General features: G+C 40.3%; 1 protein-coding gene across 1 annotated transcript in view; it reads left to right on the forward strand.

Annotated features, from left to right (window-relative positions):
- sox6 (SRY-box transcription factor 6) overlaps positions 1-16,709 on the forward strand; it is a 137,629-nt gene that overhangs the window by 57,727 nt on the left and 63,193 nt on the right. The window contains exon 6 of the mRNA XM_073464063.1: positions 10,658-10,747. Within this exon, the coding sequence (XP_073320164.1) occupies positions 10,658-10,747 (90 nt within the window). The remainder of the gene's footprint in view (positions 1-10,657; positions 10,748-16,709) is intronic.

Consider the following 16,709-nt stretch of genomic DNA (forward strand, 5'->3'; position numbering starts at 1 on the left):
CCGAGGATCAAAATAGTGTGAGTGTAACTCACACCCTGGGCACAGACGGCCTCTGTGGCCTGCTAATGATTTCAGAGCAGGCTTGTTTTGTAAGTCAGACGTACGTCAGCCATCCAGCGAGGAGATCCGCCTTGACACAAGTAAACATGACAACTAGTGTACACGCAGCCAATTAACATATTTGGATTGTTTTTTCCCAAACAGCGAGCGTGTATTACACCAAACTTTGATGGTTGCCTCTTGAACAAAGAGACTATTTAATCAGTGATGATGAAACAGATGTTTCCTCCCACTCAATGCTTTCTCTTTCTCCTTGTTCAATAACATTACATGCGCCAGCAGATGAGATGTCAGAAGAAACGAATAGAAATGTGTTTTATTGCACTGCAAAGCCTGAGTGCCAATGATTATAATTATTTGACGAATGTCATCTGTCTTTGGAAGTACCTCCAGAATAATTTTTTAAGTCTGCACCGGTCGAGTGGCTAATATGTTTAAAGACCACGTTGTCAATTGCACATCATGAAGTTCAATTGATTAGTTGTTATTATTATTTAAAACTAGGATTAATGATTTGCTGGGGCAGCCTTTTTGTTATTCTTGTCCCAATTAGCATAATATTGGAGAAGAAAATTGGATCATTAGACTCCATAATCATTTTTACCTCCTTTACTGCACGTCATCTTCCCCTTTTCCTTCTTCTTTGTCATTTTTTTCCCGGGGTGGGTGGCACGTAGCTCGACAAAGGCGATTCAGGTAAGCCTGTTGTTAGCTTCCCTGTGAGCTGTACCAATAAGCTCAGTCACTCATGAGAAGCAAATTTCTCCATCTTTCCCAGCAGGTCTCAGTCCGTATGGCTCTGTTTCCAACAGAAAGGAAATGGGCCGATTGAAAGGAAAAATGCAGCTTCTATTGTTGCTGAACCAATTTGAACAGCAGCACATTGAGGCACTTAGCTGTGGGCAAATGAATGGGGGACTGCCAATGAGTGGAGATGCTTAGCCTTTAGAAGTGCTGTGGTTACTTTGTCATTTCTTTATCCCGTGGCAAGGCAAGGGTCATAATTTCATTTTTAACTCTATCTGATAACTTGTTGTGTTGATCAAGTTTTAAAAATGATGACATACAGGCTGGAATAATAATTCAGGCTGAGGATAATCTCGGCCCAGGCCTCCAAAAATCAGTCCGTACACAACATGTTGCATTTTTTATGCTTTTATGCCTGTAACATGCTTTTTACTTTTTAAATTTTTTAAAAAGTGTCCTCAGTATCAATTGCACTTCCATAATTAAGGCAATAAATGTGATGACACGTTTGATGACAGATCATCCCATCAGTAAAAAGCAGGCAGGGGGGCTGACGGTCTACTTACCTGAAGGACTGTAGCTGCCCTGTGTTGCTTTCTCTCTGAGTTTTAATTTAGCATTTTAAACACTGACCTGACACTCTGCATTACATCAAGGTCAATCCGTGCCTGATGACACAGTGTTACAACAGACCCAAAAGAGATGTCTACTAATTCTTGAAACTTTTAGAAAGAGTGTGTGCATGTATCCCCCTTTTTTTCTGAGAACGAATAACACAAGCTAAAAATAGCGACCTTTGGTCTTACAGTCCAGTAAGCAGCGTGTGTGCATCCTGAACTTTGGCATCTTAGTAAATAAAGTTGGCTGTGAGATTCAATGAATGACTTTAATTACTATTTGAAAATGAGAGAGCAAAACTGCAGAAGATGAAATTAATAATACCTTCGCTGTGAGTTTCGATTTTCTGTTTTTACCCTTAAAATACGTAATTTACTAAAACTGAAATTAGAATATAGAATATAGCCGGAGGATATTTACACGCACACACTTGAGCAAAATTTAAACACATTTACAGTATGCCCGATTACCAAACGTACAGTATATTACCCTGCTTATTCTTGTAATTTGTGCTTTTTTAATGTCTCATGTTATGGTTCAATCTCTGAAGCGCATCGCCGTCGTCCAGTATTTATGATGGAATAAAGTTTCGATGTCTGTTCCCGACACTTGGCTTCAGTGCAAATTGTAATGCATTCATGTGGATCCTATTAGTCTCTTTTTGTCCTTGTAGAGTCAGACACCCATTAATTTACTAAATCACACTGAACAGCCATGATCACAGTACTCCACGTTTTCTTCACACGTCTATTAATTTAACATAGATGAATAAATGTGAATGTTTTGGAGCATTGATTAGCAGGCAAGTTTATATCTGACAGTTAAATTGCAGGGTACCCAAAAAAAAATCTCTCCGATGCAAGGTACCCAGTAATTTAATTTTTGTGTGAAATTATTATAATTTATTACAGTGTGTGGACCCTAATGATTACCGACATCAAATGGAAATTATAAATTGAAATCAAGTCCACAAATTTCTCCTTGTAATGTTCGTCTTCCCAAGTGCTGATCCCCTCATCAGCATCGGCTAAGATTCCAGAAGTAATGTCTACTTTTTTCTTTCTAGTAAACCAGAAACATCTTTTTTCTCTCTTACTGCATTTATGCATTACTTTCTTGCTCTATTGTTATCTAGTCAAAAAAATAAATTAACAAATGTTGCACTTGAGATATACCAAGGTGCTGTGCTATATAAAGGGCTTTATTAGGCTGATTTTATAATAAAACCAAAAACATGTATAAATAAGAATTACCAAGGATTAAATTCAATTGTGTTTTATCTTTCTCCATTTGAATGAAACCTCCACTTCTGTTTGACCTTGTCTGGTTCCTTATACATACAATATTTGGTCCTCCCAAGTTTAATCAAAATAGCAATTGTTTGTTTCCCTGTTGAGTTTCAGGGTGCATTGTATTGATAGCTACGCTCAATAGACTCCCTCTGCTGCCTGAATAAAGGCTTTAAAGCAAAGAATGTGAGAGGAGAGGGAATGAAAAGTTCATTTTGCTATCCAAGCATTTAATGGTCCTAGTTCTTAAAAGTGACCTTGTGGAGTAGAGAGCGGAGCAGCACAGCAGCTCCTTCCAGATGCACACATGGCATCCATCGGGGGCACAATCACGCACAGTCCCAACACCTCAGGCTCGGACATATGTTGAGTTTTATTTCATTCTTCTGACATTAATCCTATTCACCAGCTGTTCTGCCAGCTGCCACTCTCCGGCTTAAGGGGAGATTGCAGTTTTGGGGGCTCTGAGTACTGGTTTATCTTGGCTCCTCATCTGCTCCTCACGAAGTTTTGATTGGATTTTTTTCCCCTTGCCCTCCCCCTACTTCCAGGTTCCTTGAGTTGCATACTTTCCTGCAATCTTTTCCTCTTTCAACTTCTTCGCTGTTGTCTTTACGTGTCTCTAATTTGTGAGTAGATAAGAGGCTGAAGTTTGACTTTGAATCTTGGCCCATTGGCCCCTGCAAGGCCTACAAGTCTTCAGCAGTGTATCCTCAAGATATGTTAATACGCCCAGATTAATACTTAAGGCTTTATACAAGGAAGAAAGGTACAGAAGTCTGTGACGTCAGCCCTTTAACTTCTCCCACCCTTTCTCTCAGGGAAGCATTTGTAAGGCTTCACAGTATGGAAACCTGCTTACCCCAATGTCACCTAACAGCATTTCTGTAGGATTAGCCTGGACATGGCCTCAGCCTGTACAGTTATGATTATTGACATATTGGGTCTGACATATTTCACATTTATGTGCATTGTCTGGAAGCATACTCAAGTGTTCTCAATGTCATTTCTGCTGAAGTACGGCCGGGCAGTCTGCGAGCAAGGGCCGCAATGAATTGATCATTGCTCACTGCTCACTTTAATAATTCAAGCCTGATTGCCACAGAGTGCCGCAGTAAAATGGATTGGGAGAGGTCACATGCTGCTCAGCTCAGGAGGTGAAGCCCCTCGGGGATGGTTAATTCATATATGCTTGATAGACACGTGTCCTATTTAGAGAGGTCAGGGTGCTGTGTGTGTGTATACGTCTTCCTAGAATGGCCAGGTCAACACTGTGGGATTAACACATTGGTCAGTGCAGATAAAGGCGAGGGATAAGGGAGAAGTTCCTGGTCACGCAGGCCAGCGTGTTTTGCTGCCTGAGGAAAAAGCTAAAATAATCAAAAGTTACCTGCAAATTGCATCTAATTTTTTCCTACGTATTTACACCGTTTTTAATAGTTTCAACCCGTGGGTGTAAATGTCGAGGTCTTTCGGTCCAATTGGCATTTAACTTTGCAGCCTTGCAGTTGCTAATGGAATAAAAACAAGGGATAAAATTTAATTTGCTGGAAGTAACCACAAAATGTTCATTCAAAGAAACAAAGCAGAGGAAAATAGCCCACTGAATTGAACTGAATTGATTCCTTGAATACAAACTACGGTAAGACTTTTGATCCAATGTCAGCCTCCACAAAGAAGCTTCTCAAACTCATATTTGCAAAAACACAAACTAAGAAAAACTACAACTGACCTATGACTCATTCTAGACATTAACACCAAGTCTTTGCACTTAGTGAGATATGATGTCTCTGAGTTGAGGTACAGTAAGAAGTATGTACATGTAGTATGAAACATGTCAGAGCCTCAGATGAGGCACATCTCCAGGTTCTCTCTGATGTATTTATAGCAAGTGTTTACATGACCAAACAGGAGAGTCTAAAGGTGACTAGATGTTCACCAAGTGGAATAATGATTAGGTGTCAGTTAAAGAAAGCCCTCCACGAGGTGCAGGTGCTCCACAATACACTGACATGTCTGGACCTTTTTATTTATGCATGCCAGCACTAGTAATTACATATTAAAAAGCTGGAATTATTTAACTGCACCAAAAAGTCTTCTGGAAATGGTAGAGGTTATTAAGACGGTTGACAACGAGGAAAGGTAATTGCCTGAAAATGAGCGACAACGCACTGTTGTGCTCAGAATGTTTTTTTTTACCCCCCCAGCTCCCTCTTTAGCGTTTGCATTGTGCGACATCACCCGGGTGTGTAACCTATTGCGTTCCGATTGCTCCCTTGCAATTAGTGCCCTTTTTGTCCTCACTTCAATAACGCCATGATTATGGAGACTTCAGGAGTATTTGCAGCATCCAACAGCTGTTGTCTCAGGGACTACCGGCTGAATGACAAAAACATGTTTTCTCTCTGCATTTCACTTCCCTGCCTGCCTCTTGTAATTATTATGTTTTATTTGCTGTGATGATGGGGTCTTGTTTTTAGTGTGTCTGTGATTAAGATATTCAAAGGACTCCTTGGAGTGTGTCACAGTCATTTTCTTTTTTATCAATCTCGACTTTTGATTTGTTTCCCGTGCAGTGCAGAGTGGATGGGAAATTAGACGTCAGCCTATCATTGTCTGACTGAGATTCAGAGTTTTATCTCTGGGATACAAATTTATGCATGAATTAAAGTAATATACTGTATCTAACACTGAATATAGGAGAGAAATTTAGGAGCTATTTAAGACATCCCACTTCATCTTTCTTATTTAGAATTCAGACATTTTTTTACACGTGTAATCTCTTGATACAGTCAATATAAGGTAGTAAATCAAAAACACCGATATCATATAGGGGAGTCATTAATACATAATTTACGGCTCTAAAAATTATTGCAAGATAAAGATGATTTGTGTAATTTTCAAACTAACCGTTGGTGGATGCTCCTCGTCCCACTGCTTACTTCATTAGAGCTTTTAGCAAAGCATCACCAGGCTACAGTCATCAACATATATTATTATATGACTATATGTTGCTGACGAGATCCGCAAGGGAAAAAGTTACTTTTTTATTCCTCATCAACATATTCATTGTAAAAATATGCAGGACATGATATTGTTCACTGGTAGGTCAGGATTCATACAATTATACAGTACATACTTTTTGTAGTTGCATTATTTTTTATCGGAAACTGATTTTCCCCCTTTTTTTCTCCACTCTAGTTTTAACAGTGATTTGTATTATTATGAGCAGTACTTGAGCAATATGTGTAATAATTTCAATTTCATGTCATTGCTTAGAGAGTCAATCTTTATATGTTTTTAAATGGTGCATTCTTCAGTTTTGTTATTGCAGTTCATAAATCTTCTTAATGCCAAGTTTAGTATTCTGTGGAGGTTTTGGTCTACTATAAATGGATTATGACAATATGTAAAAAAAATGTGCTCAATTCAAGCTGAAGCTTGTTTAGAGACTCTAAACCCTATTTCCTGTTTCCCCGACTCCTCCCCACTGTCGTTTCTCTATTCCCCTCGCAGTACGGGCCTCTGCATTCTTGGTAGGAAATTATTTATATGGTCAGTGTCAGTTGATCATTGATTTGGTAATTACACGTTTCCCCTTGAGGCTGGGACAACTGATATACAAGGCCAATGCTAAAGGGGAGGTCTCTTAGTCTGTTATCCATGACTTATGGCTAATTTGACTCTGCTAGATAGCCCTCTTTTCTCTGCCAACTGCTTTTCAACACAACAAACACTCAAACACGAGGATCATCTTTCTCCCGGGAGAATAGTGCACACGGAGAAGCTCAGAATGTGGTAGCAGACAGTTGAAACGATTTCATTGCTGACAACACAGGGTAATAAAATACCAATTGCTGCATGTTGTAACAAACCATTTTTTGTGCTCTGAGGCATGTCTTTTGAAAACATGACGGCGTGTTTCGTTGCATCAACACATTTAGTGGTTTAAACCTTTTAGAGATTCAAAACATTGATATGTAAAAGTGAAGACAGTCCTTTTTTGGCCCTGGTATATTTGCTAACTTTAATATACACACTGGACTTCATATCTCTACTGCAATCCGGAGAGCAATTTGAAAATTAGTGTGTCATGAATTTTTAAGATCGGCTTTATTACTGTCCAATCCAATTCCGAAGTGACAAGACTTGATTTGTTTGAAGCTGTGTTTATTTGTCTATTTGGTGTTCCACTCAGCGATTTGAGCTTTTCTACAGTTTGCAATGATCATTTGAATGAACTACTCTGTTTAGAGCAGCAATAAAAACATAAATTAGCAAATGACTTTCCCCTACCTTCGCCTCTCAACCACAGGCATTTATAGCTTAACTAGCACTCAATTTAATAAAAGTGTTTTGTCTCACTTAGTGCGAACAATAAAAAATAAATTCAGTTTATTAATGCTGCATTAAAACATCAGACGGTATGAAATATAAGTGGGAAAGACATTTTCCCTTGAGACTGTCGGTGTCAGGACAGATAGCTGGTGGTAACCTGCCTCTTTGCTTCACTCCTGTGGTTTATACTGAACATGATATTCTGGCAGCACCGACTGCCAGGTGCTGAAAGCTTTGTTTATGTCACACATCAAGCTAGAAACATTCCTTTGTTGAGATTTATGAGGATCATTAGCTTTGTTTTTAATACAGTAAGAAAAAGCCTAATCTAGCCAACTCATCTCAGCTTTAGGTGTCTCAATCCCTGCGCCTGTTCACCCACATCAATCAGATCACAGAATACCTGCACAAGGATGCTGTACACCAGCGATGACAGCGCTGATAGGAGATAAACATGTTGAATTTGGCAGAATTAAATCAGTGACGACTATTCACTTTCTTCTGAGTGCCACTTGGATACTCTCAAAAAAATCTCGGGAAAGGCTTCACGGCATTTTTCCAGCTATACAGCAGCAGCCCCAGAGAAGAGACAATGAGACCCAGACGGGCTTAGTAGTCCAGAAACCATTCCTCTCTCAATGGGAACACGTCTTGGACACACACTCCAGTAGTTTTGTCTTGTATGTTGCTATCTGTGCTAGCTGCAGAGTGGAGGGGGTCTGTGCCAGGCAAGGGTCCATAGGGACCATTGGAATCGCTGGGGCTGGAGGAAGTTGGTCTGGGTCCAGTGGGGCGATCTGGGCTTGGTGACAAGCCAAGCTGTCTACTGCAGGGACGCTGGGAAAATGTAAATAAGAGCCTGATAAGGGCTATTGTTTTCATTCCATTCTCATCCCAGCTGAATGGCCTGCTCCCCAGCCACAGAGCATTTTATCTCGAGAGGGGGGAGGAAAAGAAATGGAAGGGGTGGGGGTGCGAGAGATTTAAGAGCCCCCATAGGAAAATAAAAATAAACTCATTGGACTCTTCTCTTGTTTTAGCTAATTCCCCAGTATGTGATGTCCTACTTTGAAAGGACAAGAGCAGAAAACTCCTCTTTACAAAAACTTCAAGAAGTTCTGCACCAACTGTCTTAAATAATTTTGTTGCTGTTTACTTGCAAATCCGTGAAGTGTGAATCTTGTTTCAGAAATAATAAGTGAGTTCAGCGTGTATCAATTTTTGACATTCTCTGTGTCATAACTTGACAGTAATTATTATGTTGAAACTAACCAGTGTGTCCATTGGCATTTACAATTTCTCCAGAAAAAACAGACATTTCAGAAACTGAAATAGCATTCCTCCCATTAATCTAAATTCTTCTGAAAACTAGGCGGTGGAAGGGTGCTTTGAAAAAAGCCAGACATCTGACTCATTTACTGTTTTTCTTGAGCACGCCTGCGCAAAAAGTTGCTCCGCTTTCACCGAATCCATTTTTGGTTGCCTGTTTTGTCAACGCTGTTCGAACACTGAAAGATGCTTGAGAGTTATTTTATAGACTAATCCAGGTCATTATTCACCTCTCCCAGGTGGAAGGCAGGGAGGACAGCGTTGCATTCCAGCTGTAGTCTCTCCTGTTGGAGGACTTGGCAGGTCGTGTCTGGCCCAGCGGAGGGATGGAGAAGTGCGGGAGCGGCAGCTCTCCTGGGAGGGAGGTGGAAAGGAGGGGGAGGACTGGAGTAGAATGGAAGCTGGCACCACATTATCTCCAACAGTTGGTGCATTCCTTAATGATCAAGTGCTGGAGCAGCATCTGTGATGAAAGTGTGTGTATGTACATATGGTTGTGTGTGTGTGAGGGAGCATATGTGTGCATATTAACATATGTTCACTGCATTTGTTTAATTCCCCTTTACAACTCTGTAAAACTAAGTCTTTTCCGTGCTGTAGGGGAGAACATGTCATGCACTGATGTTGTTCTGTTTGTCTGAGGATTATGATTTGAGGGGAGTTTGTTGATCCCGGAGAGGAAGCTGTCTCACCCAGGGGTGAGGAGAAGGGAAGAAGAGCTGAGCTCTGCTACTCCCCCCCGCCCTTAACCCCTGTTTTAAGATCTGTGATCTTTGTACCACAGGGGGAGTTAAAACACACAAACACACACAACACATGCAGCCTTTTCTCTCTCCCTGTCTTGGGGTCAAGGGGACAAACTGTGAGTTGGGAATTGGAAAGTCAATAAAGCAGAAGTAATGTTATAATGACCCTAAGCTGGAAGATGTCCTGTCGACCCCCATCACATTGGAGGAAGTGGACAATCAAACAAAATGGTCACTCTGCTTGATCTCTCTGAGAGCCATCCTTAAACAAGGCCACAAGAACTACTGACTCCCTGTTACTCCCAGTTCCTCTGAAGTGAGTGTTTGTCAGAATGGTGTTTGGTCGGTGCAAGAGATGTTACAGGCGGATAAAAGGAAACAACACTTGTATACATTCTCAACTGTATAAATCGACTCTTTGTTTGATGTCAAGGATGATAAGAGTGAAACTGGAAAAGTCCAAAAAATTGCTTTGACAGGCCCTCTCAGTCTTTCCTCTTGTTTCTGTGTTTCACATTATGAGGAATCAAAAACACATGATGGCAACATCAAACTGAGAAAAACCTCCTTGGTGGCAACGATTGAAATATTTACATGCTTATGAATTGCATCCTTTTGTTGCCAGAACTATGATCATGAATGATTAACTGTTAGATATGTGGTTGAACTATTCATTGTGGCGCCCCAGGGCTTTGTGGTCATAATTAGTGCATATGTTGTGGTTTGCATTTTGCTCCAGCGCAAATTATATCATCCTCAGGCACTATATGAAACCTGAGGACACTTTCTATTGAAATCAGCACAGCCGTTTTATGTTCATCAAATAGGCATTAGGAGTAGTACAACAATTGTTGTCCCATAATTGCATTGCTGCTGGTTTTATCAGACTTAATGGGGGGAGTAGCTGCATGTCTTGATCTGGTTCACATTGGAGGAGTTGGTGGAGACAGTGGCTCAAGGTGGAGGCTCTCTTGTGCTGCTGGTGTTTGATGGGAACAGGCTGACCCCTAAGCAGTGCAGGGATGGTGGAGGCCCGGGTCAGCCGGCCCAGCGTGTTCTTTATCAGCTACCCCAGCGACAGCATGGCAGATTGCAGCCATTCCTCCTCTGATTCATTGTCTGCTGGACAAATGTTAATTGTTTTCATCATTGGCAGCCATGTGAACGCTCGGACGTACCCAGTCTCACTCCTTGCCTCCCACTTAATGTGCGTCTCTGCCCTTACGCTATCCCCACAATGCCTGCTTCCCTCCTCACTCCACCCTTAGCTCATCTTTCTACTGTCAGGCTGAGCCTCTTTTAATGCTCGCTGCGCAATACCATCAAATAAAATACCCCTCTTTCGACTGAGGCACTGACTTTCTTTAATTTTCATTTAAGCGAATAGACTTAGAGATTTATAACATCCACGAAACTATAAAAAACAGGAACCACATTCTGAGCAATATCCAATAATTATGAAAAACATTACAAGGACTTATCTTTCATTCAAATTGCTTTATACTTCTTTTTTTTCCATGTCTTTTTCAGATTCCTCATGCATGGAGAAACTTCTTTCTAAAGACTGGAAAGAGAAGATGGAGAGGCTCAACACCAGTGAACTGCTGGCAGAAGTCAAAGGTAGGACTACACGCTACAACACAAGCACCGAGCCGTGTTAACAAGTCCCTCATTCCTATCAGACATACATTATCTATGGACTGTATAATCTCAGACACCGCCTTGTACTCTGAAATAAAACAAAGGCCTTTGGCTGCCCTCCTCATTCATTTCTCTCCTCGCTTATCTTTTGTTGGAATGCCTGACTCTGTCCAAAGCGCTGTCTTCAAAATTCCAGTCCACTTAGACCCATTCTGAGCCTCTATGTGCCTGTCAGCTGGTTACAGTTGTTGTCCCGTTGGACGACCCTGAGCACTTGCTACTCTTCTCTGGCACATGCGGTACGTCCATGCCACTCTGGTAATTGTTGGACCCAAAGCGTGCTTGATGTAAACAGAGCATGGCCGAGCTGAGGGAAGAGAAGCCGTTAAGAGAGGAGAGGAGAGGAGACGGTGCTGAGTCGTCTCCTCAGTAAGCCTGCGTTTGAGTGGAATGTCTTGACTCTGACAGTGAACGCCCCGCACGGCGTATCAAGTGCAGCACGGTGAAGCACTCCCCCCAAAAAGTCTGTGTTTATGACAGGGCGAAGGTGGGCCGAGGATGGGCAGGGCTGCTGCTCAGTCCTTAGCACTGACTGTTACTGAGAGCTGGTGTGTTTATACAGCACGGCAGAGCACAATACCAGCTGGCTGATAACACCAGGCTGTCACTGGCTCCTGCTCTCTCCCTCACCGATCATTAGACAACTACTTCAGTTTCGTTTTTCATTTCTTAGAAACCACCTCGACAATATACACTCTATATATTCTCAATGTAACACTTAAATGGTTTTTAATAACATTTCATAAGGACTTTTTCACAGCTCTGTAAAGAAGGTGATTTGATAATTTGCTTAATTGTCTCTTATATAAAAGATGTATGGATGTCATACATAAATAAAACTTTAATTATTGAATTACACTTGTGGAGGAAGAGGGATAAAAAAAAAAAGCCAGTTGAATGTTCTAATAAGTATATTCATTGGCAATAACCTTAATGAACTGAAGGATAAATCACTGCTTGGTAAACTAGATTCATTGTACCTGCCCTAGTGTACTGTATGCCACTGTAGATCAAAGTGCACTGGGTAAAATGTTTAAAATGATTTAGCCTTTTGAAAGCTGGTCTGTTAAATTACAGGCAGGGCATTTCTTCTGTTTGATGAATGGGAACGGGAAGGTTACTTGGTGGTCTGTAAACAGGCAGGGAGTCTGATAATAAACACTATGGCCTCTGTCTGTTGATGAGTTATGGAGACAGTCTATACACCACAGTTACCAATATAAATGCTTCTCCTATCACAGTGGCAGCCTTAGATTTTTAATTAGCATGCCATTTCATATGACTGTAGACATTTCAAAGGGCTGCTTTGTGCTCCCCCTTACAAATGTCTCTCTCTCTCCGCGTTTGATGTCTGCCTGATGTAAATACGGGCAATTAAAAAGGAGCCCAGGGTTGGAGACGCACAAGGTCCGCCTAATTAAAACACAAACAAAGGTACCAAGCAGAAAACACCTTATGATTAAGATCTAAAGTGTTATGATGAATCAGAGGTCCCATTAATTGTTAGGTTAAAACCAGTACAAAAGGCAAACATTCCTGTAGGTTTTAAATGAATGAAAGGAAGTGGGGACTAAAGGCTGACATGCAGATAAACACTGCAGCACCTACTGGCAAAGCGGCCTTGTATATTCTTTACTGATCGCTAACAGATTCCTCAACCAATTACACCGAGCACCTCATAGGCTACCTTTCAGCATTGTTCCAAAACCTCAAAACCTTGAAAGACGAGGGATTGTGTTACTGCAGCGGCAAGTAGAGGAATCTGACTAGTGAGCAAATCATTTCGTCTCCAAATGAAAAACAATAGGTGTGACAGAATTTGACCCAAGGCTTTTACCTCTCGAAAAAGAAAGACATTCTTTTACTGCAGTTGTGTTCAAACATGCCCCGAATACTTTATCTTGTTGAGGTGAACACGCACGTACAGTAAACAAACAAAGCAAAACAATTGTATCAACAACATCAGACGCTTGCTTTTCAAGGTCTGCTAACCCAACCTACCATTTACCTCTTACAGATGACACATCTCTAATTATAGCTTACTGACATGTGGGTGTTTGGCTACATAATGTGCTGCTTCCGAGGTAAAGACATTTTTTAGAGTAAGTAATCCAGTAGAGGCAGTGTACTTAAACCGGATATGTAGAACGGTGTTATTAAGGGTTAATGATTTCAAATCTCCATCTGCCTTTCCTTGTACGCTGTTAGGGCTTAGCATCAGGGCAGGCGAAAAAGGAGAGTTTGTGAAGGAGCATTAGTGGCGGATTTCTTTTCACCCGTCGATTCCAGAGCTAACTGTTTGTTTTCATACCTGAGCTTAGCTGTCAATCTGCAGGAACGATGAAGAGGGAGATGAAATCTCTGAACAAAACCACAGAGCAAGAAAGGGAGGCCGGCTGGAAGGGCTCCAAACCACAGAAAGTAGCAGATAATAGGAGGCAAGGTGGAAGGAGGAGTGCAAAGAGAGAGAGAGCAAGACAGAGAAAAAGATTTAAGACGTGGATACTTACAGTTGACATTTATAATTATATACCTCAAAAGAGATTTTTCTTTTAAAAAGATGCAAAGCCCCTTTTCATTACGTGATTTAGGACACATATAGCACATGCATTGTTGCACTGTGTATATATGTACGTACACACATATATTGTGTCAACTGTGGTACACAGTGTCCCTATGGCAGATAAGGTTGCTCTGTGTTGCATGCTTGCTCTGTGCAGGGTCTCTGAGCCTCATACTCAACAGAGCTATTTAAGTTTCCCTGCTGAGTGCCAGTTTCCCGGCCCCCCATTGGGAGGAAAAAAAAAAAAAGCAAAATGCTCAAGCATTTACTCAAACTGAAGGAAAATGTGTAGTTTACTAAATTGGAACACAAGCTGTATTCATTTCTCTTGGAATTTACTAAAGAAAATATACATAAAAAAATAAGAAAAAAGCTTAGCATTGTACATAAGCGTTGACATGGCAGCTTGAATTCTGAAGCAGGAAAATCGGGGAGCTCTTGCACTGTCACAATCAATTTGAGAATGGTGTCTACATGACAGTGGTCGGCTGCACGCAGACAGTCCTGTGGCAGGCAGATAAGTGGAAGCTCTTTAGGAGGAGAACACAGGGCAGGGAAGGGCGGCAGCTGAGACTGATTCGATGCTGGCCCTACCTGTGCTGGCTTTCCTCCTGCACAGACAGAAAGGAGACCACTGTGTGAACACAGAGCCCATATTGTTCAGCCGTACGGGTTAGCTTCAAAACACGATTATTCACTTTAAAATTTAACTGTATCCTAAATGGTTTCTATACAGTGAGGTTTTGATGCCACTTGAGATACACAGCACAATGTCAGTCCTCATGTTTTCCAGGGATACAAGAAATAAATAGGAAATAAATTGCATATTTCAGACGTTAAATGGCTTGCATGCATATCAGTATTATGTATGGAATATTTTACCCAAACATACAAAAACATACCCACAAACAGCACAAACCAGTATCTGTCCAGTTGCTCCAGTCAAAAAAAAAAAAAAAAAATGCCTCAGTTAGCATTTTCTCCACAACACTTCAGTCAACAGTTTGCCCTGTGCACTGAGGTGAAATATGAGCCACAGTAAATCATTATTCCTCAGGCCACATTTGCCAGATGAATGTATGAGAGTGTTGGACTGTGTGTTTTTCTCCTCTAATGAATTGAGGAATTTAGCTTGTGGCGATGGAGGTAAAAAAGGAAGTGCTGTCCTCATGTGTGTTTGTGTTTGTATGAGTGTAAGTGTGTGTGGGATAGAGTTCTCCGTCTGTGTATTGAATTGTATTCTCTTGTCACGGTTTGTTTCATAAATGACTTTTTTATAATTTTATTACTTTAAGATTTTTAAGAAGGAAGCGTGATACTTTGAAGATTTTTTTAGTTTAGATTCATTTTTATTAATACTTTCGTGCAAAAAATCACATGAAGCCTGCTTTCATTTGAAAAGATTGTTTGTGCTGACAAAAACACTTTTTTTAATTTATAAAATGAAAGTAAAGCAAAAGCAAATTGTATCTTCATAGCCATGAAACACTGACCTACGTCTGTACCAAGGATGTAAATGAATACAGTACATAAATGAATACCAGTACATTATTCAGACATGAACAGATCAGATTTCATCAGTAGCTTCAGAGCAAGTTTACATTCCTCTGGGCATTACATGGAAATCATGCATTATTGTCCAAAGGAACTGACTTCTCTTTGTCAATGTTCAAACTTTTCATTCAATTTCAGTTACCATAACCCGTTCCAAAGCTTTTAATTCAGTTAAGCAACTGAATCATACTTATGTATTATTTGATTAATTCATGTACGTTGTAAAAAATAATGTAATTCTGGTGATTTTGTATATTTTTGTGGGCAACATTTATAAGGAGTAAAAGTTACTGCATAAAAACATAAAAGCTGTCTAAAGAATTTTGACTTCAAGTTCACTTCAATTTCAAGTGTAGGGCAGGACCATCTCTGCTACAAATTCAAGATATTTTTTTGACAGAAAGATTTGACAGTTTTTTTTATCACAACCTTGATTAAATGATATATATATAATAACCGGAGATCATAAATGTGAGAAAGGGGAAGTAGGTGAGAGAGCTGTTATACCGAAGTGTGTGTGTGTGTGTATGTATCTATATGTATGTGTAAATATATATATATATATATATATATAATGTCTTCAAGTAAACTAAGTGGTACTCATATACTTTGTGAATACATGTAGGTCCCAGCCATCTTGCTTCCTCTTCAGCTATTTCAGTCTGTTACTTGTGATCTGGATTAAACCCAGACAAAACACAGGCATTGTTGATACCATCGAACACAACAGTATGAAAGTGTTTTAAAAGATCTTGTTTGCACAGTCCAAGGAATCAAGTACATTCTTTCTTCCTTTAATTATCAGCCGTATAGGTGATGAGAGTGATGAATAAATGTTCTGTGAAAAGAATGAGATAACATCTAACTCCTAATTCACTTACAAGGTTTTGTAGACAGTAAGCCGTTGCCTTCATTACTGTCTTGCAGAGCTTGAAGAGCTTTTGTATCAGACGGACCTTGAAAACTGTGTATGCGTTTTTTTATTTTTAGGGCACAGGGGTCAGACTGATCGTCATAAAGGCTGCTAGAGATGAATAGAGGGGTTGGAGATCGTTTTCCTGTAATGATCTTTGCTGTATGCATCCTTGCATACACACAAAATCCTTCATGGTGCAAGGGTCTCTGGTTTGTCACACTGTTTTATAAAGTCAAAGAATGACATATTCAAGTAGTGAAAGGAAATAGAAGAGAAATAAAGTTTCTATGCTGAGTTATTTTTTTGTCTTCAGTGTTAATTTCAGGGTCACTGGCATCCTTGTGGAGTAATGTGTTCGGGTCGAGCCTCTATCTTGGCTTTGATGAAGTACCTTGTCCAGTGTCATGGATAGACAGTGAAGTGCTGGGGCTTTTACATTAGCATAATTATACTGAAGAGTGAAGCTCCCTCTATCATCAAAATATTAGTCTCCATCAGTGTTCAGTGTGAACAGCAAGACCAGTGTAGATGAAGTGTGCTTTCATTAATAACCTCTCCATATGCCAATCATTAAAAAAAATTGTCTGCTGAGCCTTTTAAATCATTTTGATTCTGTAAAAGTGTCTTAAAATCACATCAACACTTATATTTATATGCACACACATGCAGACAGACGTATAGATATAAGAAGCTTGTGATTCCAGATATCGTTAGTATTTCCATAAAGTTATTGAAAGTCTCAAGCACATTTAAATGGTTTTAAATGATTGAGATCTTAACAAGATGATGGGCAGTTTGTCTGCTATACTGTACATTCAAGTGTGCGGACTGAGCATCATCGCTGCCAG

This window comes from Pagrus major, chromosome 4 (assembly GCF_040436345.1).
Source record: "Pagrus major chromosome 4, Pma_NU_1.0".
In the NCBI taxonomy this organism is placed as follows: domain Eukaryota; kingdom Metazoa; phylum Chordata; class Actinopteri; order Spariformes; family Sparidae; genus Pagrus; species Pagrus major.